Here is a 22,947-nt window from a genome sequence, read left to right on the forward strand (position 1 = left end):
ATCTGCAACCGGCAACTAAAGCAGAGGAGAGGTAAGTGTAATTTTTAAACCGTAAGGGACATACCTCCCCTAAAATTTATAGTTCTATACTTTGGAATTTTTGTATTTTTATATATATATTTTTAAAATTGAGATGTATTTATAGAGAAATAAAGTGAAAAAAAATTATTTTCTTAAAAAAAAATACTACTACGTAAAAAGGGCCTTAACAGGCCTAACATGAAACCAAGCACAAGTAAATTGAGTGAGTTAACGTGCGTTTTCCTAATTTTTTTACCCTTTATAATAGCCTAACAAAAAGGCCTCATTTTTTAATTTTGTTTTAAACGCTTGACAATTGAGGGCCGGCTCTGGACCAAAACCCTTAAATTCAATAAAATAGCAAATTAAAAGTTTTGGCCAGAGAAAAGTTGAAAATTTGGTTCATGCTCTTTGAAAATATGTTTTGTGCAAATTAATGATTTACTACTCAAATCATTCCCTCTCTCTCTCTCTCTCTCTCTCTCTCTCTCTCTCTCTCTTTTCTACTAATAAAAAGAGAAAAATTTTCAGTGCCGGGTGGGTACCACGTGGTGTCCGCTCGGCGCATTCGATTCATCCATTGCGTTTTTGGATGGTGAGAAAGTGTTGAGATGAGAAGAGAAAATGTTTCAATACGAGGCGTCCAAAAGTATCTTGGGACAGCCCGGATGTGCCGAGCAGTACCACGTAGGAAATACCCACCCGGCACTCAAAAATTTCTCCCTAAAAAGAGTGATGTTATTTCGGCATTGAGCATCCACACTAACTCTCTAGATTTTGGACCAATTTACATCTCAAAAAGTCACTTTATTATTTTATCTACTCACTTTTAAAATGTTTATTGCATCATACTCTCTATATTAAAACTATGTCAATTTTTTTTTTTGAACAGAAACTATCTCATTTAAAATATTGTTTCTTTATTCCTAAAAAAAATACAGCAAAGAAAAAAAAAACAGCAAACCAAAAGCCCCCCTCTCTCTAACTTTCAGAGAGGCAGAACAAAGAAAAGAAAGAAGCCCGTCCATCAAAGAAAGCGTCGGAGGCCCGTCTATAAAGAAGGCGCGTTGCCGGCAATCAAAGAAGGCGTTGAAGAATGAAGACCAGTCGATCAAAGAAGGCCCGTTGCTGGCGTCGATCGAGGCCATGCCGTCCGTGTCGGTGAAGGTAACCCGCCTCACAGCCTCAATCTGATAAAGCTAATAGATTAAGGAATAAAATATTGTCTACCGAATGAACAGTGACTCGCAGGAAGACGCGAGGTACTGTAGCAAAACTACAAAATTGTTGAAGTAGCGATGGTGATAAAGAGTCTGATGTCGGCGAGTTTTACATGATTTCCTCGCTAGTATAGTTGCAGAGGGGGTATGACGAGGGAGATGCGCTAACGCAGAGGATTTCCAACGTTCTGCCCTTCACGCCTGCAATATTTCCCGCCATTCCATTTCTTCCCCAACGCAGCAAAAACCCCAAACAAACAAACAAACAATGGGACGACAAGACCTAGCAAGGGAAGCCCTAATCCTCCTTCGAAACCGACTCTGCAACCCTAGATTCGTCTTCGCTCCTTTCTCCAACTCTCCCGACAGCAACTACAGGTCCCTATCCACCACTGTTTCCTGCGTTTTTCACTTCCACCTCTTACGATTGATATCGTTTTGGTTTAATTTCAGCAAGTTGAAGTTCATTGTATCGAGCTCGGTCACCGAGGCATTTAACAACTCTGTTCTGCTTCTCGATCCCGAGGTTGCAGCAAAAATTCGGTAACACTAAAGATAGGTACACTACCTTTTTACACGACATAGTTATACTACATCTTATGTGGAACCTATTTTGAGTCCCAAAAAAATCTAAAAAAATACCGATAAATTTTAAAATATTATTTTATGGGTCCTATAAAAAATTAGCTCCAATGAATGTCGGTAAGTACTACTTTTGGATTCATATGGGTGAAATTGCTTAATTGCGCAGTTTCGGCACTACGAATCTAGAAATAATACTTACCAATATCCGTTGAAACTAATTTTTTACAAAGCCCTATAAAATAATATTTTAGAATTTATGAATATTTTTCTAGATTTTTTTGAAATCTGAAATGAGCTCCACATAAAATGTAGGGTAACGTGTAGTGTAATTATGTAGTGTATGTAGCATCTCTCGATGCGGTAATAATCAAGATATATTAGTAGTAAAAGTTAATTGTTGAGATTACTTGTTCATGGATATGTTTGTTAACCCAATTTAGTTATCGAATGGAATAGAGAAGAATGCCGTGATTTTCTTGTTTCTTCATCAGTTGTCTGATGCTTAGTACTTTTTAGGTGTTAGAGCTTGTTATTGAAGAGGTATTGAAAGAATATCCCGACACGATATCAGTGGTATGCTTCTGCGCAGCCTTTACTTTTTCCTGGGAAGATTAGATATTGAATGCATGGAGGAGAATTCCAATCATGCTTCTTCGCTTATTATTTTTGTTTTCTATAAAGAAAACAATTGCGGTGAATGGTGATATGTCCCTTGTTTCGTTTGAGATTTTCATTTTCAGTGAATCTTGTACCTTTTCACTATATTGATTAATCTCGTGACGCTTTCAGATAAAGCTGAATGGGCTTTTACACAGTGATGACAATTGCGCACTCAAGGTTCATCTTGATAACCTCGTATACTTGTTTGTCGTTTCGTTTTTTTTGATGTTCCCTATACTTGTTTTTTACATCACATATGTTTGAATTTCATGGTTTCGCTACAAATTCATTACCAGTCGAAAGAATAAAAAATCTTGCAATTCTACTAAATCATGGGATTCAGCTCAAGCCTGAGCTGCATTGTTGGAGATCAATGCCTTTCTATGGTCACACTTGTCATATTGCTTATCTGCATCTCCTAGACATCCTTGCGGCTCTTCTCTTAGGAAACTCAACTAAAAGCGTTACCACATTCCTTTTTATAGTACGGAAAATAAAGTTCTACTTGTCCTGTGTGTTCATTTTTCTCTTTGATGCTTTTTTATCTTACCTTTTCTATTATCCAGGAAATTGCTCGACAATTATGCATGGAACATCAACTGTTATTCTCAAAAATGGTAACATGACTAACCAGGGCCAGCTCAAGACTTTTGAGGGCCGGAAGCGTACTTCGAAAATGAGACCTTAATTTATGCATTTTTCTACTTCTTCCATCCCAATTTGTTTGTCCAATTTTTGACTTTTACTTGTTCCAAAATGTTTGTCCACTTTAAAAAAACCAAGGGATCAAAAGCTACAAAATTCCCTTTTTGTCCCTTACCATATGAACTAAAGTAATTTTTTTCAAAAAGTTTGAAGGGCAACTTTTGGAAAGTTGATCATTTATTGGTGCAAAGATTGTGTTCCCTTAAAAAGTTGTATTTTCCAAATTGGACAAACAAATTGAGACGGAGGAAGTAGTATTAAAAGAAATCAAAATAGCAAATTCGAAACAAATAAAGAATATGTATTTGTTATGGAATACGCCTTATTTTCTTTCTTTTTTTAATGCCTCAGTGTTTTTAATGAGTAATTTCACAATTTAGGCCTATTTTAATTGTGGCTCCTAAATTTCAATTGGGCCTATTTTGTGTAAACGAGATATATATATATAGATCCTAAAAATTTGGGGCCCCTCGTTTTTAATTTTTTCCGGGGGCCGGAAGCGCCAGCTTCCCCGACCTTGGCTATAAGCCGGCTCTGTGACTAATGCATTTCAGAATGTTCAATGTGCTTGGAATATGTTTGATTCAGTATTTGTAATCTCAACATAATGTTTTTGCAGGCATCCTTCGATGATAACACCCAGTTCATGATATCAATGTTAAAGTAAGCCTACATGCTTCGAATATTTGTAGTTTCCCTCAGATACTTCAGGGCTGGTTGTATTTGCCATGCATATATATATGCTCATTTGTCATATGGTGTTGCTAGGGAATGTGGATTAGCACACAAATCAGTCATTTTCGTACTGGATGAATTTGACCTCTTTGCCCAGGTAAGATCTTAAGTTTGTTTTTATTCTCTTCTGTTGTTTGCATTCCTGAATCTTTGAACCATCACCTTTTTATTATTCCTTCTTCTTCTGGGTGCATGTATGATTGCTTAATTGTACTTGATCATTTGTTGCAGTTAGGTGGATTAGTAACTGTTAAACTCCCTTTTTTCAAAGAAATTGGAGCCCTGACTATTATGGCTCTGCGTTTCTATTGCCAGACGTGACATGCTTTACCTATCTCGCACTTCTCAGGGTAAACAACGACTACTTTATAGTTTGCTCGATGCAATGCAATCTCTAACATCACAAGCTGTTGTAATTGGTGTGAGTTCCCGACTGGTATGTATCTTCACATTTTTAATGTTTCTGGGTTTAATTTAGTCCTGTCAGAAACGAGAGATGTTCCAGATAATTGCAAAACATGAAAATTGAATTTGATGGTTCACAAAAATGTCCTGCAATTGGCAGAGAACACTAATAATTGATAAATTATTTCTGACAACATGCAGGATGCTAATCAGCTCTTGGAAAAAAGAGTGAGATCTTGTTTCTCACATAGGAAACTCTTGTTTCTTCCTCTGTCAAAGGAAGATTTGCAGAGGTACTTCTCTAACTTACGTCTGCAGAGCTGCTGTAGCTTATGACCAGGTTGAGGATTCTAGATAAAAGTGTTGACGTATTAATCTTCTAGCCTATTTGTTATGCAGACTTCTAAAGCACATTTTTGGAGTTACCAACAGAGTCAAGCCTTCCGCATGACTATGTTTCTGAGTTCAACTCAAGCCTTCCTGTATCCTTTCTATAACTTTGTTTTTCTGAATAGCACAGCCAAGTTTGGCTTAGAGCATGTAAACTTCTTCAGACAGTGTGGAAAGAAAACTTGACGAGAAGTTCCTTTCATTAAATAACAAGAAGTGGAAATAATGAGATGCAGAGTTAGCATATGAGGACTTGTAGGGAAAGAAGCTTCACTATTTCACGAAGAAACCATCACTTTACAATTTCTCACAGAGCAGACATATTAGTACCTGTATCCAAATTGACACGAGGTCAAAATTTGCATGATGGCAAATGAACATCCATTTTGATTTTTGTTGAAGTGTCCTACATTTCCTATATTTTTCCTTATTTTGCTTTCTTACTTTTTACATTTATTATTATTTTTTTGTGGCAAGTAAAAGACTATATTAAGAAGGGCTATGGCAGGATGTGTGTGCCTTTCTACCATGTTTGATTGGCTTTTATTTATATAAGAGAATCCTGTATGTGCATTGAGCTATATAGTGTTTTCTAGACCATCATACTTGATAAATAACTTGTTTAAAGGTTTATCTATTTTGACATATATTCACTTGTATGTTGTTTTTGTTTGTGTTCCTCATGGAGAGAGAAATCATATAAAGAATATGCACCACAGCAATCATATGCAGGGTATACAACCCATGCTTACATTTTGGGTGGTCTATTTGGGGAAGGTGAATTACATGAGAAGTTAGGTGTATGCCTATAGGGTGCTCAGAATGTAAATCCTTGACTTTCATCAGAACATACTAGCCGATGAGAGATTCAAACAACTTATTGATACATTAACAACTTCTGATCCCACATGCAGCCATCTTTTGAAGTTTCTGTAAGTTTTCTAGATCAGAAAGCATACAATTCTAGTGCAAACATGCACTTCTTTTATTTGTTCCTAAACCTAACTCTCATGGTCTCTAACACCAGGTTTTCTGCTGTTCGTCATATGAATGTGGAAACTGGGTTGTTGTCTATTGACAACTTCAAGGCTGCACTTGCTAGCATCCAAAGGCAGCCAAAGCTAGAATGTTTAAATGGTATGGGGGTACCTCAATACACCTTTCCCTCTTTCTCATGCATTTCCTACTTTTGAGTTCCTCAACTTTCCTTGGTTCATCACCTGCCTGATAGTTTGGATTTGGAGGGCGAACTCTGAGAATAGGGTTTTTCCCTATTCCTTTTATTCGGATAGAATACCAAAGATGATGCATTTTTATATGAATCCATTTGGTTCTTGCTTGAGCTGGATGCCAAGTACTTCCTAATGAGCTCTAATATGGCCAGATTTATAAATAAGCTATGATCTGGAACTTTCACATTTACCTATTTACATCTGATGTTCTCCCTTCCAGTCCAGTGGGGAAGATGAGGGGCATTTGATTCAGGAATAAGCTTGGAGACATGTAGAATTCGTTGTCTAGAAATAAGTCAAGAGGATTAGAATTGTTAAGGAAGACTAATACAGTATCTAAGTTTTACGGAGAACATGGTACAAAATCTTGTTTCTGGTTGTGTAAGTTCTGAAAGAGGGAATATTGGAGTTCTAAATCTGGTTAAATATGTCTCTTAAGCCACTCTAATCTGAGCCATGGCAAGACAGAAGAAAGCCTCATAATGTTCTTCTTGTATGCATCCTTACGTTTGCTGATTACTATTTATGATTTTAGCTGTTTTTTGTTATTGGAGAATCTTTACTTTCTTCTTGTCTCTCTCTCTCTCTCTCTCCTCTATCCATAATTTTGTTGCTATCATTTGGGAAAATGCATTTCCTTTCCAAGAGATGATCAATTCACATACAAACTTGAACATCTTTCTATTCCTTGATTTTTACGTTGGATACGAGCTTTTCAAGTTTTTTTTTTGATCGGCAAAAATATTCCATTCATTTGCTTTTCAAGTTGGAATTCAAACTCTTAGAAGCCCACTAACGAACCCAAAAACAATAAGCTTCTAGTCGCATGCATGCTTCTTTAGGCGTCTACATATGTCACGAAGGTGCTGAAATATCTATCAGGCACCTGACTTCTTATCACCATTTTGTTGAGTTTCTTTTGATGTAGACTTATGTGGCGCTAAATGTTGTCTGTGCAAATTCCACCTTTTTTTCAAGCAGATTGCTCTATTCTTGAACTCTATATACTAGTTTGCATGAGGAGGTTAGAAGAGCAAGACTCATATAACTTCAATTCTATAATGAAAGGTGCGCCTCAAATGTTGTTTTGTTTATTATGTCAGTACAACTCTGGCAATATGTTTTGACTTATTGTGTTAATCATGCATTCCAGAGTACAAAAGTATACATGATTCATTCCAGACTTCGAATTACTATTCTCGAAATGTATGCTTACGAGTGGGTATTGAACTTTGCATGATATTCATTGCTTCTAATATATCCCCCAGGCATATTTTGGCTATCTGTTTATCTAAACTTCTGCAGGCATTTGAGCACCTTCTTGCACGTGAATTGATCTCCTTTATGGATCACAGAGGGCACAATCAGTCTATTGAATTTCGCCCGGTGAAGCTTCTAATCTCCTACCACGAACTATATCAAGGGTTAAAATCGTATCGCTCTTGTCCCGTAAGTTTGGAAAATTGTAGTGCATGCATCATGTTAATGGTCTTAATTTTTCGTGCTCCATAAAAATAACCTAACCATACATCTGAGAATCGATAAACATCTAACTTATACATAAGAATCTACGTAGCTCTGTGGGAATATTTTCATGCTCTTTTTCAGTATCTATCTTATTACAATGTTCCAAAAAGCTAGCTTCCTAGCATCATTTATAGACCTATTATGATGTCAACAATTTTGGCTTACCTTATATATCAAAAGTTGGTGATTGGTATCATTTTACTTGTATTGATAGGCAATTCTTCAGAAACTAATCAATCGTGAAGGTTGAAACAGCTGAAGGGGATTCATAGATGATGTTGTTTAAGCTACAAGATGAAGAACCGCACAATGTTGTTTGTTTCAGATTTTTGTTTCAAAGACTTCATTCGTCACGTTGGGATCATTGATAGTTTAACCAATGGTTCTAGCACTGACTTAAATGCCATCCTCAATGAGGGAAATCATCTTAAGTTGCAACATTTTGGAATGATTTCCTTTTTAACGTCTTGTTTTTGTTCGTTTTTCCTATTTATGTACTATTTTGTATTAGATTCTAATGATGACTTTTAGCCTTGTAATAAAGAAAACAAGAAACATGATCAAGCCTCTCCTGTGTATGCCCAGTGCTTATTTCTTCATTGAACATTATTGCTTACCAAAATCCCCAGTAGATGAATGAAGTGCATAATGAAAATTAGACCCCCGGAGAAGCTTACGGCCCGAACAGTTCGTTCCTGTCCATTTGAAACACAATCATTATTCCTTCATTTTAAGTGTCATTGGGGCTATGTTTTTGCTCATTCTCTCAACCCTTGCTCTATGTTTTTACTCTCACAAATTGTAGTGGTTGGGAAGATACTGCAAAAATTGAAAAACTGGATGACAAAGCCAAATATGTGAAATCTGATCTGAAGGTAGAACTCACTAGAAATGGATTTCAATTGTTTGAAATGCTCCGGCATGAATCTACTTATCGATATTGAGAAGAAAAATGATTCAATACATCCTATAGATAATGTTTCGGTGACATCTGCTCGAATTATAAGCTATAATGACGTTTATTTCCGCTCACTGTCACTCCTTGTGAAAAATCTTTACCAGAATTATGTTGACGAGAACTTTGATGTGCAGCTGAAGAGGAGTAACTTGGACATGAACCACCATGCAACCAACACCACATACACAAGATGGATGCTCATGGTAAAATCGGAACAAGAGTTCCTCAAATTCTAATCCCAAATCAAAATTCGAGTTTCTTGCATGTAACCATTATATCTACATCTAAATTGTTTCCACAATTTCTATTCAGGCAATCCCAGATCAATTACAGGAGAGTGTATGATACTTGAATTCAGAAGAGAATGTGGAAGTTTAGATATAGTTCAGTCGCTCTGTGAACCTCATGAAGTTGGAGTCACAGAAAATGGAGTCCACAAAAAAAGTGACAACAATATCAGTCTACTTAATGGGTACACTCAGTGGGCATCAGAAACACTTGAAGGCAATGGGCTCCTCAGGTGCTTTGATGAGGTGCAGCTTTGGTATACTCATCTACTGCAAGCCAAGAGGGAGGAGATTGCTAGGGGAAGGACCTCATGTAAAAGAAAGCACTCTACCTCACCCATTTCCGCCCAGAGCTGTGTTTGGTTCAAGTGATATAGCAAGCTCTTCCTACTCAAGAATTCGAGCATCAATCGTCAATTGATTCTTGGATGGACTGGAATCAGACTGGGAGTGGATCTGCTTGAACATCCTAGTTTCTTTTCATATTTTCGGCTCTATATTCAAAGGAACAAAAAAAAAACAACAAAATAAAAGGAGTTATAGGGTTAAAGATTTGAGTTCACCAAAAGGTACCAAAGCAGCACGATTCAAGAGCATGTCTGGTAAAAAGCAGTGTGTGTAATAATAGGTTAAATACAGATTGATGAGTATGAATAGGGTGTGCATATATATATATATAGAAGGATCCCAGAGAGAAGATTAAATTCAGCAAATTCATTGAAACTCAACCAGGATGTATTGATTATTTGGTCTGTTCTCTCAATGGTGAAAAGCTATGTTCCATTAACTCGACAAATACGGATGTCAGACACTCAAGAATGGAGCAAGGTATAGGAATAACTAAGGAACTTTAAAATTATTTGTAAGAACTAAAGTCCAACAAACAAACCAGCAAAATAATGTAAGCTTCTGATCGCTGTGAGAAGATGCAGCATAAAAATGTTCAATGTCAACTTCATCAACAAACGAAGAGAATCAAGATGCAAAACCAATGGTTCTGGTCAACAAAAATATCTGAACAAGTTACAAATTGACAATGGAAGAAAAAAAATTCATTATTCTGAGAGACTAAATTTAGAAAACCTTTCCAACAACCTAAATGGAGTAATTTCTATTCAGAATCTGCGCTCAACTAACCTAAGTAATAAGCATTTACAACTCAAGATGGTGATAATTTACAAGGGTGGTTGGTTTACACAGCAAAAAAGGAATGAAAGAATGATACTCGTAAAATGACACAATCATTGTTGTTTTCTCTGCAGAGTCCGATGCAGTTGCCACGACCACGCAATCAAAAATATCAAAAGGACAGCAGCGATGGAAGTCTAGAAAACCACCAACCACATAGGCATTGGCTGGGGGAATAATTCTGGCGGTAAACAAATAGAGATGTATGTCAGATAGCCCTTCTAAGCATGGATTTGTGCAGAAATTTATCTAGCAAAAAGATAAGGGACTAGAACAAATGAATTCTTCTTTGTCACTTGGGTGTCCCTATCTTTTTCTTTCCTTTATATCTTCCTTCCTTTGTAAATCTTGCGACAACGACATAATTTAAGCTTGACCTTGATTTTTTTTTTTTCAAATTTAGTCAATTAACAATTCAGTTTCCCATTGCAATATTTGGTGGTTTATGTGATTTGCTTCCAAACCTTTACTTTAAAAACAAATTTTTTGGTTTATGTGATTTACTTCCTACCTTCTAAAGTTTGTTAAACTTTAAATCAATGTCAATAGTAACCATCAATCATATATGTACATTGCTGAACAACGGGCACGCCAATCCTCGTGCAAGCACGAATTGTCCAACTAGTTAAATATTATGTTAGTTATAAATGTTTTACATGTAGGTTAATGTGGTACACAAGAAAGATTTGGGTGATAGAAGTATAGGGTTGCGAGTTCAATCTATGACCACTCCATTTTTAACGCAAAGCAGTTTTGTAAATCATACAAAAAATTGTTTCAAAATGACGGGCTTGCCTCGAACTCATAAACTAAGGATTTGAAGAGGTGGTACGATAGTTTGGCCACAGAACCGCAATCCTAGCTTGTTTTGTGTGTGTGTGTGTGTGTGTGTTGTGAACAACTAATTAATAGTAATATACAAACATACAAGAGGCCTATTTTCAAATACCGCCTAGCGCCTCAAACAACTCAGGGCTAGGCCGGGCCTGGACTGGATTGGTGGGGAGGAATTCAAAGTCGGAAAGGATTCGGTCGGCCCATTTGGTGGTGGTGGTGGTGGAGAAGTTGGGAGTGGAGGAGGTGTTTGTGGAGGCGGAGAGTTTGTGGGGCTATTTGGTGGTGGCGGGAGAAAGACTGATGCTTCCATTTTGCTTCGGCTCTCAAGGACGACAGGACGTTGGAATCCATTGAATTTCGTGTCGGGAGTTCTCAAGTAAGAAATCGGTTTCTCTCTTCTCTTCGTCAAATGAGTTCACTCGGGTTGTTCTCGAGTGTAGAGAGAAGTAGAGTAATGATTGGAATATGGATAATGATTGGAGAGGGAGAGAGAGAAGAGAAAAATGACAGTAATGATTGGAAGGAAATAGGATAATGATAAGAATCCAAAACCCCAAAACGAACGGGGTCTAAAGTTGCAAAAAAGTTCAATTCTTTGTTTTTGAATTCCTACTGGAAATCATACATACCTTGGTAGGGAGAATTTTTAGGAGGTCCACTATAACATATTTCTAACTCCACTAGCCCACTTCTAAAGTTCTCAACCCCTCTAGTCCACCAATAATTCTAATGACAAAACTATATACCCTATGTAAAAGAAATAAGGGTCTTATTTAGCTAACACAAAAAATGTATTTTTCCATTTTCTTCGATCTTGTTGTAACCACCACCACCACACCCACCACCACCACCACTCCACCACCACACCAACATATAATGTTATATGTGTGACAAAAAATTTTCTTTTCTTTTTTTTTTCCTACCACCACCACTCCACCTCCATCACTGCCACGCCAACGTATAACGTTATATGTGTGACAAAAATTTCTATTGTATTTTTTTTATTCCTGTTTTCAGCCATTCCCTTCTTGAACCTGCCACCCCGTAACATATAACCTTATATGTGTGACAAAAATTTCTCTTTTTTTTAAACCTGTTTTGAGCCCTTCCCTTCTTGAACCCGTCACATCTTAAAAGAAACAAGGGTCTTATTTGGCTAACACAAAAAATATATTTTTCCATTTTTTTTGATCTTGTTGTAACCACCACCACACCCACCAACACCACCTCTGCCACCACCACCACTCCGCCGCCATCACCACCACGCCAACATATAATGTTATATGTGTGACAAAAATTTCTCTTTTCTTTTTTTTTTTCCTACCACCACCACTCCACCTCCACCTCCATCACTGCCACGCCAACGTATAACGTTATATGTGTGACAAAAATTTCTATTGTATTTTTTTTATTCCTGTTTTCAGCCATTCCCTTCTTGAACCTGCCACCCCGTAACGTATAACCTTATATGTGTGACAAAAATTTTTCTTTTTTTTAAAACTTATTTTGAGCCCTTCCCTTCTTGAACCCATCACATATTAACATATAACGTTATCTATATAGATCTGAGACAAATAAAGTTATATATTGATATATGAAACGTATTTTTGCCAACACAAGCACATATAATATTATATGTGTATATCTGAGCTTTGTACCATGCCAAATATGTTTTCTGCATGTTGAAAAAGTGCACATATAAACTTATATGTCACAATCTGCGTTATTGCCTTATGTTTGGTAATATATTAACAAAAGTATACATATAATCTTATATGTCCCAATCTGTTCTCTGTACGTTATAAAAAACGAAGATAGATCTGAGACATATAAAGTTATCTATGAATATCTGGAATGTGTTTTTTGCCAACACAATCACATACTATAATATTATATGTGTATACCTACCAAAAATAAAAATCGAATTCTTAGTTTTCTCTATTTCTCCTTGTAAATTGGAAATGATTAATGACAAACAAAATACAAGTAACTATACATAATCCGTGTGTATATGTCCACCACTGCTCACGCAACTGCTTCCTTTTAAGGTGCATCTCAATTCAGAAGAAGACAACTGATAAGCACCTGATAATGCAATGCAGGGTGCGCTAGTTATCTAGATTTAATTACTTTTATCGTTAATTATGTTGTTTTTAGTTTCTTTTGCACGTAAGGTAGTTTAGTTTATTTTGTAGGAATTTTCCTAATAACAGGAGTTTTAAGGCCCAAAGCTTGTTGAGATTAGTCCAGGTATAAAGATGATCAAGGGCGGAATAATCAAGTTCCAAAGCTTAGGCCGAAAAGACCCAAAGGTGACCCATCGGCTCGAGAATGGCCAAGGCAGAGAGCAAGAACCAAGTGCTGGAGATAAGCCTCTTGGCATCGGTAGATGATTTTCCATTCCATCGGTACCGGGCTGTTCTCAGTTGCCCTTAAGCTTCTCGGCATCGATAGGAAAGGGAGCATTCCATCGGTACCGACCTGTCCAGCGACAACCCTTATCCACTTCGGCATCGATGGGAAACTAAACAATCCATCGGTACCGAGGTCCCTTCATGAGTCGCTTAAGCCCTTCTCCATCGTACCGAGAGCTTCGAAAGGCATCTTGGGAGCATCTTGAGGAATATTCTATGCGCGTACCATGGAGGATATCAAAAGCCCGTGATGTTACTTTAAAAAAAGAAGAAGATAGATTTTATTGCATAATTTTAGATCTAGCTTAGATTCACTTGCTTTTTGAATTGTTCTTCATTTTTCAGCACTTTAAATTTAATTTTCTACTTTAGTTAACTAGTTTTTGCTATTATAGTCTTCATTAAAGTTGTAGCCGCTACTCCGATCTATCGTCTAATCTAATTTTCTTCTAGCGTTGTTATTTCAATTATGCTAAGTAGATTTTTGCTTGGTCTTATCTTCATAGATATGTGTGAGTAGTTTTCCAAGGTTAGGTCATGGAGTGATTAACACCTCATGGCTCGAGTAAAATTGCATTTTTCACCATAAAGCTTATACATTTGGTTCGAAAATTGGTGTGGGGTTCAGGTTTATTTGTCAAATTGCTAAGGTGTTAACCTTCTTGATCATGTGTAGGTAAGAGCATTGTCTACTTACCACACATGATACTTGGAGCTTTGTCGCTCGAGGTGTTTGCTAAATAAATTCTAGAGCTAGCTTGGTAATCAAACCATTCTATCTTCCGGATTAAGAACCTTAGTTGAGTATCTTAAACCGTGTAATTGGGTGAGAAATGTATCTTTATTTGAGTCATGGGTGTTAGTAATTCCTAGACCTAACCTACTTTTTATCTAGTTTATTCGCTTTTAATTTAGCCGTCTTACTTTCCACTGCAAATGTAAAATTAAGTTGGTCGCCTAAAAGCCGAAAACCTTGCTTCCGTCTACAAATCCATCAAAGCCGTACTAATTATTCCCGTGGGTACGATCCCGGTTTTCCGGATTATTATGCTTCAAATGACGTATTAAGCCCTACGCTTGGGGCGTTATTTCTTATATCGGAGCAAACAGAAGCAACAACCAGACTTGATCAAGAGTGCCTTGAGTCTATGTTTGTATGTGAAACGGCTGGGCATAGGCAATGCGTCTGCGATTCGATTCGATTTGCTTTGCTTTGCTTTGCTTTGAGCGGTATTAACTTCAGGAGAAGAACAAAAGATTACGAATGGGACAATTGATATTACATAAAGAATTAAAACATCAAAACACTCTGTTGGAAGATTTGTACGGTTGTGGTAGGTTGCGGTCGTGGCCAGCAGTCCTTACAGCTCCCACAAACCTCAAGGAATATAAGGTTGGTGAGCAGAAAATTGAACGGCCATGAGGTTGTAGATTGATTGAAAGTTGGGATCGAAAGAGTTTCCTACAACAACTTTCCTCTGGCGGTAGAGAGAGAGAGAGGAGGTTGTGCTCCATATTTGTTTTTGTTCTAGGGTTTCTCCCTATATGACAACTTATATAGGAGGACATTTTTGTCTTGGTTTAATTTCTTTTTTTTTTTAAAATGGACTTAAGGCCTTACTAAATTATATTAGTGGGCTAGAGGGGTTACAAACATTAGAAGTGGACTAACTCGGTTACAAGTTCTTTACAGTGGACCCTAGACCAATTTTTTACCTCTAATTTATATTCTGGTTTGGGAAATTTTTTCTTTCTAATTGTTTGCTTGGAATTTGAATGTAGTACTGATAAAAGAGTACTCACCACCTGTTTGAAAAAAGGTGACATTGAGATAATTGATGGGGAAAAAATGGGAAAAACAAACTCTTATCTCAAACTTTTCTCACTTTTACAATTGAACATATGTGACTTGAATTGACTGGTTTGAGGGTCCATACTCCATAGTTAGTTGTTCATGATCTGTATAATGTGTTGTTTGGAGGCGAACCATTGTTGGTATTTAGTATATTCGTTCCCATGTTATAATGTTACATTGGTTGGATTGGTAATGAAAAATACATCTCAATGGGATAGATTTTGGTCAGGGAGAGAAGAACACTTAGCTATCTTCAATTTAAAATTTCTATAAGCACGGGGATTTTCTTGGCTAAATCTCACCATAATATAGTGGAACTAAAATGTTTACTTGGACCGAACTCAACTTTATAAGCTGGTCATTGCACCCTATCATTGTTGCAACTTGCAATTCCTTTTATTTACTTGGACTAGGTACCGATTAAATTATGATCTTTTGATGCCGTAATTATATACTATTGGCTTATTCCTATTTAACGCTCAGATTGGAATGACTGTACATTCAATAGCGTATTCTAATACCATAATGAAAACCTATAAATAAAGGGAGAAGAGTTGGTTCCAATATATCTGGGCCTTTTCATGATCATTTGCCTCTAACTGAGACTTCCTTTTATCGAATCATTAGGGTATCTTACAATCTTCTCCACCATATTTTCCTCTCTTTCAACAAAGCTAACCATGGCCCTCTCCTCTTCCTTCACAGCTGCTGCTTTGAGAGCAACTAATGTCACGTCGACTCATTTTATTGGCAACCATGTTAAGCAGTAATTGCATTTAGATGCCTTATAGTTTCCTGACTTTAAATGGATAAGTTAATGTGTTATATGCATTGAGGAATGCCTATTGTTATAAGAGTTAAGCTTGCTATTTTGTTTGTTTATCCCGGTATTTTATTTTCTGTTTCCCCAGGTTCTGATTGGTTCAGTTAATATTGCCAAGGCTGCACTTTTTCTTTTTCTTTTCGTTGAAGATCAAACGTCTCCAAAGCACCAGACAAACCGGGCACTGTGGTAAAATGTGAAAATACCCGATACCATTCCGATCTCGATAGTCACCCTATGCTACTGTTATAGGTTTGGTTGTATTCAGGTAGCCGTTTCAACGGTCCTTAAAAAATGCACTTTGGAAAATTGGTTATTCTACCTTTCAAGCTGGATTACCTTTTGAAGTTAATTGCATAATGTGGTTCAATGTTGATGGAGTCCTCCGGCAATAGTGTTGCTGATGTGAGTGACCTGTTTGTGAAGTAGGTGTGTATTAACAATTAAGAAACTCAAGTATTACCATTTGAAGATATGTTTTTTTTTTTTTATCTTACTATTGTATGTTGGGAGGGATAATGTGATTGTGGGTTAGGCTTACCTCACACAACACAAAGCTCTCCACATGCAACAAAATCATCCACAACCATGAACAACGCTCTTTCTGTCTAGCATAGTAATTTATATTTCATTCATCGAGTGTCTAAACAAATTTAGGCACGCCTAACTACCTTGACAGGTAGAGCGATGCCAATATGCCATGTTCATGCAATTCCATCAGGCATCTTCGTACAAAGCCCTTTGAACCACGTTTTGATTTCGGCTATTGCTTTTTGTTTCCCAAGTATGGTGTGTACTATTTTGGCCATCTAAGGAGTATAAATTGGTAGCTTCCCCTTAAAAATTGACCCCGTTTTGGGCATGTAAAGGTTATTGTAAAAATGGCTCTGGGGATGATTCAGGTTTGTTTGTGAGGCTGGTCAATAGTAGGGTATGCAATTCATTTATGTATATTGCATCGTCATACCATTAGGTACAGACGAGCACCGTAAATTCCATGCTTAGACATGGTGTTTAATTGCTGAAAGTAGTGTTTATTGTGGACAATTTGTGGCCTGACACTTAGGTGCTTGCTTCATCATAAGGTCTCAAGTTCAATTATCCTTGCCAACAACTCTTGGGGCCACCTCACCCCACGTTTAAGCGTGTGCGCAAGCTTGTCTGGGATACCTTGCATTACCAAAAAAAAACCTACCTTCTTAACTGGCGCATAATTGATTTCAAACGTAATATTAAGTTGCGATGAGACTTTCGGCACAAGTCGTTTGCCCACACATTGCTTAGGACACTCGAAGCCATACAAATGCCAAATTCTTCAAGTCGTGCCTTTAGGCAAGGGTATGCGCTAGTTTATATAACAAGGAAAGTTTTTGAATCCAAACATAAATCCAGAAAACTACTATTCTGCCATGAATTGATAGTCTTGTTTCAAACATTTTGCTCAATGACCGAGATTAAGAGCCAGAATGAGCAACGACTGGGATGAATTTGACATCTCCCATTTTTAGTACTCTTCAGCATGTCTTCTACATCCCATGCACCCTCTCTCTCAATCGCTCCCCATACCCCCACCCCTCTCTCTAACCCACTCTTTCTCATCTGCTATGACTTCCCCTCTTCATTACTCCCTTCCTCTCTCTCTCCTTCTCAAATCTACTACGGCAACCACCGCCTCACGAAACCACCAAAGTTCAACTTGCTGCAAATATAGTTCCAAACTCAATCTGGTAAAGTTCTCCTAAATGTTGCTCGCACACCTCTGCTTCAAAACATAGTTGCACCTTCTGGCTATCGCAACCTTTGTTTCATGCCCGATTGAATGTTTCATTCTATTAAATTCGCTCAGGATTTTCATCTTTTCATGTTTTCCATGAGATTATATTTTGATGAATTTCAAGTTTGTTCACTATCTACTTGCAATCTACATGCTTGATAAAATGCGAGAGAGACTCGTATTCCTGTTATTGTGTGCGCCATTGGCTTTGTTGAATGGCAGAAAAGGGACTACTTGAGTTTAGGAACTCATAATCTCAGTAATTCATCTGCACCAAGAATACTGGGAAACAAATTCAATAACTAAATAATACCCTTGGATGGTAATTCATCGATCCAACTCAAAATATACATTCACTAGTGTATGCCCGTGCCTGAAGGCACGGCGAACGTTTCGATCATACGCTTGGTGATAGGGAGAGAGCGAAGGAAAGGGATGTGTTGGTGCTGTAATGATTTGATCACATTGTTACTTAGGGAAAGAAATGTGTTGGTCCTGTAGTGATTTGATCAAATAATACTATTCAAACGAAAGAGAAACAAAGTCGACAACAAATAAACTCCCAATTAGAATATTTTTTAAGATACATATGTTATCCTAGTAAAGCTTTTAAAAAGTGTTGAATTCACTTTGCCGTGTCCCCAACATTTCCCCCAGTAATGATACCTCATATGGCGTGTCCAAACCTGTCTCCACATGTTTCCATTTTGTTGCATGTCCTCGCAGTGTTGGACTACAAAATCTATCCAAAAATTAAGAGAGCTACACAAAAGTGGGTATAAAGAATTAATTCATTTCCCGCTATTTTCACTCTATCAAACATGTATTTTAACAACAACAAAAAAAAGTTAGCATCTTTGAGAGACAAATAACGAAAGTTATAGGTCAAAAAAATTTCCATCCTAAACAGCAAAATCGATTTTTTTAAGCAAAAAATTTCCCCAGACATTTCTCCACGTGTTATTTCCGTTGTGTCGCATGTCCTCACAATGTCGGACCACAAAGTCTATCCAAAAATTAAGAGAGCTATACAAAAATGGGCATAAAGAATTAATTCACTATCCACTATTTTCACTCTGTCAAACATGCATTTTAACAAACACAAAGTGAGCATCTTTGAAAGACAAAATCCATTTTCTTTGTCTAAACGGAAAAAAAAAAAAAAATTCTCATCCTAAACAACAATTTTTTTTTTCCGATAAGACTCCCATCAAAAAAATTCCCATCCTAAACAGCAATTTAGGCCACATTAATTTTTTCGCAGGAAGACCCTAAGGAATCGATTTCGTAGACGGCTGATTGGTGGAGGAGCTTTGTGAACGTTTTTTTTTTTTGGAACGCCAAGGAGTGGGTTTTGGAGAGAGAGAGAGAGAGAGAGAGAGAGAGAGAGAGAGAGTAACTATGGAGGAAGAGAGGAGACACGATGGAGAAGAGGAAAACTGCTGGATAGACATTCGTGGGAAATAGGTAAAAATAAATGATTTAATCCAACAATCGTAACCTATTGAAATTGTGATCCAACGGTTGGAGGGATGCTCATATTTATATGGATAGACAAAAGACCGCTTTGTTTTATAATGAACCAAAATCTAAATAGTGAATACTCGTGCATGAAGGCACAACTTGAACAATCAGCACACATAAATAAATACTTAACTCACGTGCCATATAGGGCTTGAAAAATTAGCACACATAAAAAAATACCGAACTCGTGTGTAATATATTAACCCCTATTCAAAAAATTCAACTATGCAAAAAATAATAACCCGAGCATATCCATAGAATGACAGAAATACCCAAAAAGAATGAAAGAATCATAAAAATAGTCCAACTAATCTTGCACATATTTATAACAACCCGAAAAGAATGAAAGAATAATAGAAGTACCAAAAAAAAACGCTAAAAAAACTGAACGGTGAGGAAGATTGAGACTTCCTAAATAAACTGACACTCATATTAATTGCACCACACAACATAACACTAAGGTTGCCATAATTCATAAGTGTTTTCACCAATTACACAGTACTTCATGCTAAAATATTTTTTGAGCATAGAATTACATAGTGAGCTATTAGAATAGAGTTTCATTGTTTTATCACCTAAAGGCATTTATCCATACAATCTGCCATCACTTTAACTACTACTGTAACCATCAAGAATTACGACCCAACAATCCCATCATGGCTATTATGGTCTTCAAAATCAATCGCACCTGAAGAACCAAAAACCAAACCAAACCAAACCAAAATCAAAACTCTTCTAGAACTAATGGGATTGCATGAACAAAGATTGAAGTTGGATGGTAAACGATTTAATAGCAAGACCCTAGCTAAGAAGCATCACCACAAATCTCATTAATGGAAAATGGATGTATGCACTATGCATGTCCTTAGTATTTTCAAAAATAGCACCATGCTAACTAACTTAGATTACCTAGCCAGTCCCTGAACTAAGGGTGGTCATTGAAAAATGATAGGCGTTACTCATCTATAGACAGTCAAATATCCAGATGTAGTTAATCTAAGCAGAACACTAAACATAGTACATTGAAGTATCATGACAGTTAACATCAATAAGCCTCAGATAAAATTAAAAGCCATAGGATAATTCTCTTGACATAGTAGGAGTTGCGCTTAAAAATAGACACCTTGATTGAATAAATTGCGGCTCATAATCAATGCCTACTTAACATATTAGGATTACAAAGTTACCAGTCAATAAGAAGGTTGTCGGTTGTTGCTAATGATCAGGTGAGGATTATCGCGGCCCTTAAACTTTTGGATAGGAAGAGCTTTGTTCCCGTTAAATCGATAAGATGTTGTGCTAGAGCTCTTGGAGAGAGCTTTGTTCATGGGTGAGGATGATTTCGAAGACAACTTGTGTTGTAGGACATAAGCCTACTCCATAGATTAAGAAAAAAGAATAAGATTATTCTACAATCATACTTGTATTACACATAAAAAGAAAAAAAAAATTTGTAGCAGGATATTACAGTAGGTTATAATAGAGGGGCAAAAAAGGGCCCAAGGCATATGAATCAACCATGTTAACAGAAAAAATGTTATAACCCATAACAAAGTAAGATTTTTATGAACTCACTGCTATTTATACTTCGGAGTATTGGAAACTATTTTCAATTGCATCAAATTACCACAATAGGATTTTGATGATACCAAAGATTCCACCAACATAGTTCAATTGAGGTATTGACAAATGAAAAAAATGGGCACTCAAAAAAACTTATACAGCCTGGAGTTGAGGTAAGATAGCCAAAAAAAGTCAATACAGAGTTAGGTCAATAAGTACGTGTGGCTAGAGTTGAGGTACGCATTAAAGCAAGACTTAAACAGCCACCCATAAAAATAAAATGCGTGTAGAGAGCAATCCAATGTAACACACAAATGCTTAAAAACAAATTAGTTAACATAAAAAGGAGAAAACGAATTAAATGATATTGATTACAGTAAGAATCAAATTAAAGCTGAAACATTATTTCCTGTAGCTGCGTTAGTATCCCTTCAGATTGAATTTTGGTCCTCGGTTTGTGTGGAAGTTTGAGCCTACAATCTTTTGAAAAGAGAAAAATAAAGAGTAGGTCTATTCAATAATGAAAATGCACATGTCTATTGTATTCAAAATAGCATTAACCCCTAAGCTCCAACCGTCAATGTCAAATTCTGTGCTCTAAAAAAATAAAATAAATCATACCTCATCAAGTCTTTACATCACTGCCCACCTCCCTGACTTGAATGCCCTGTAATACATATACCAATTGTAATCAGAAACGTAAAGAAGATATTCAATCCAACCCCAGCACTAAAAAATAGTTCTCCGAACCATACCAATCCAACCCCAGCACTAAAAAATCACAAATGGTACAACTTACAATTGATCCTGGACTACCAAAACTGACTGAATATATGGATAATCAATTTTTAGAAATAAAAGATACTTATCATTAAAACGGGAGAAGCATATAAACATCATGAAAACAAATACATATACAACCAAACAGTCAAAGTACTCATGTAAGCTACCAATATTCATTGAAGCATCACGATCTTGCTCTGGTAAACATAGTCTGACGACAACCATGTTTAAATGCAAAAAGAGCATATTCCAAATTCCGGAAGGCATGTTACATTTGTTTAGCTTAACCATAATTTTCTCATAAATGCAATAAATTAGGGGAAAAAAATACCTCTTCTTGGCTCACATAGTAAATTGAGCATCCAAGAGGGCAACATGATGATTCTCAACAGCCCCAATTTCTTAGCAAAAAAGAGTCACTCAAACCTCACGTACACTTCAACTGCAATCAAATGCATCAAGAATACAATAAAAAGCCAAACTAATTTAAAGAATCGTAGGGAAAAAAAGACATTACAAAGAAGCATGAAATAAATAAGGATTTCAAACAAAATCAGATACTGTAAATAGAAAATATGGACATGAATGCACAAAAACTATTGAGAACTCCAGCCACTTTTGTTACCATATTAGCGCTGATAAATCGAACAGAAACCCATCAAACTATATGAAAATAAACAGAGAAATCACCCGAGTATGTATTACCGATCAAAGTGCATCTAGGGCTAGGGATATCCATATTCAAACCATTGGATGTTCGATCTGAGAGAGAGAGAGAGAGAGAGAGAGAGAGAGAGAGAGAGAGAGAGAGATTGCAATGAATACCTTCAGAGGCAGCCCTGAGGATCTCCTCAATCTTCTCGCACTTCCTGACGACCTTCCCCGGCTCGATCTATATCACCCTGCACTGCGATTTGATGATCTTTCTCGTAGAGCAACGGGTCTTTGTGGAGAGAGAGAGAGAGAGAGAGAGAGAGAGAGAGAGAGAGAGAGATTCTGTGAAATCGGAGAAAGAGCAAGGGGGAACGGGATGAACGTGGCTGTTTTGAGAGAATTTCATTTGAGATTCCGCTAGGGCTTCCAACAGAATGCCATATATGACAACCCTCGAATGAATCAAGTATTTACAAAAAAAGTCATTGTAGAATGAATGGTGGAGATTTATGTAGGCATGAGGATAAATCTAGTGTAGGAAAATAGTGCGGAAAAACAGTAAATGATTTTACTAATTTCTGGAAATTACAACATGAACATGAATCGTAAAATTACAGAATATGAAATGTAGACATAAACTGTAAAAGAGTATTAGCAATTCCAAACCGAGACCCGTTTTGATCAACGGTGCCCTTAAGACAAATTCGCCGCATCACCGGTGCTGGAGGTTGTGTCGGTGTTCGTCTCCCAGGGTTGACTCGGTTACCACTCAGCCGCCGGAGCACCGCCGTAGACTGCCCGTCGAAC

At 37.0% G+C, this 22,947-nt stretch overlaps 1 protein-coding gene and 1 pseudogene across 2 annotated transcripts in view; one reads left to right on the plus strand and one right to left on the minus strand.

Moving 5' to 3' along the window:
* Positions 1-1,064: 1,064 nt before the first annotated feature.
* LOC131302073 (origin of replication complex subunit 4-like) lies at positions 1,065-8,044 on the plus strand (annotated as a pseudogene).
* Positions 8,045-9,693: 1,649 nt separating this feature from the next.
* LOC131302076 (CDP-diacylglycerol--serine O-phosphatidyltransferase 1-like) overlaps positions 9,694-22,947 on the minus strand; it is a 74,115-nt gene continuing 60,861 nt past the window's right edge. For both annotated transcript variants that reach the window (XR_009191593.1, XM_058328663.1), the window contains one exon: positions 9,694-10,094. Coding sequence is in view for 1 of the 2 variants with exons in the window: in XM_058328663.1 (XP_058184646.1) it covers positions 10,051-10,094 (44 nt within the window). In the remaining variant the exon portion in view is untranslated. The remainder of the gene's footprint in view (positions 10,095-22,947) is intronic.

This window comes from Rhododendron vialii, chromosome 9a (genome assembly GCF_030253575.1).
Source record: "Rhododendron vialii isolate Sample 1 chromosome 9a, ASM3025357v1".
NCBI lineage: Eukaryota > Viridiplantae > Streptophyta > Magnoliopsida > Ericales > Ericaceae > Rhododendron > Rhododendron vialii.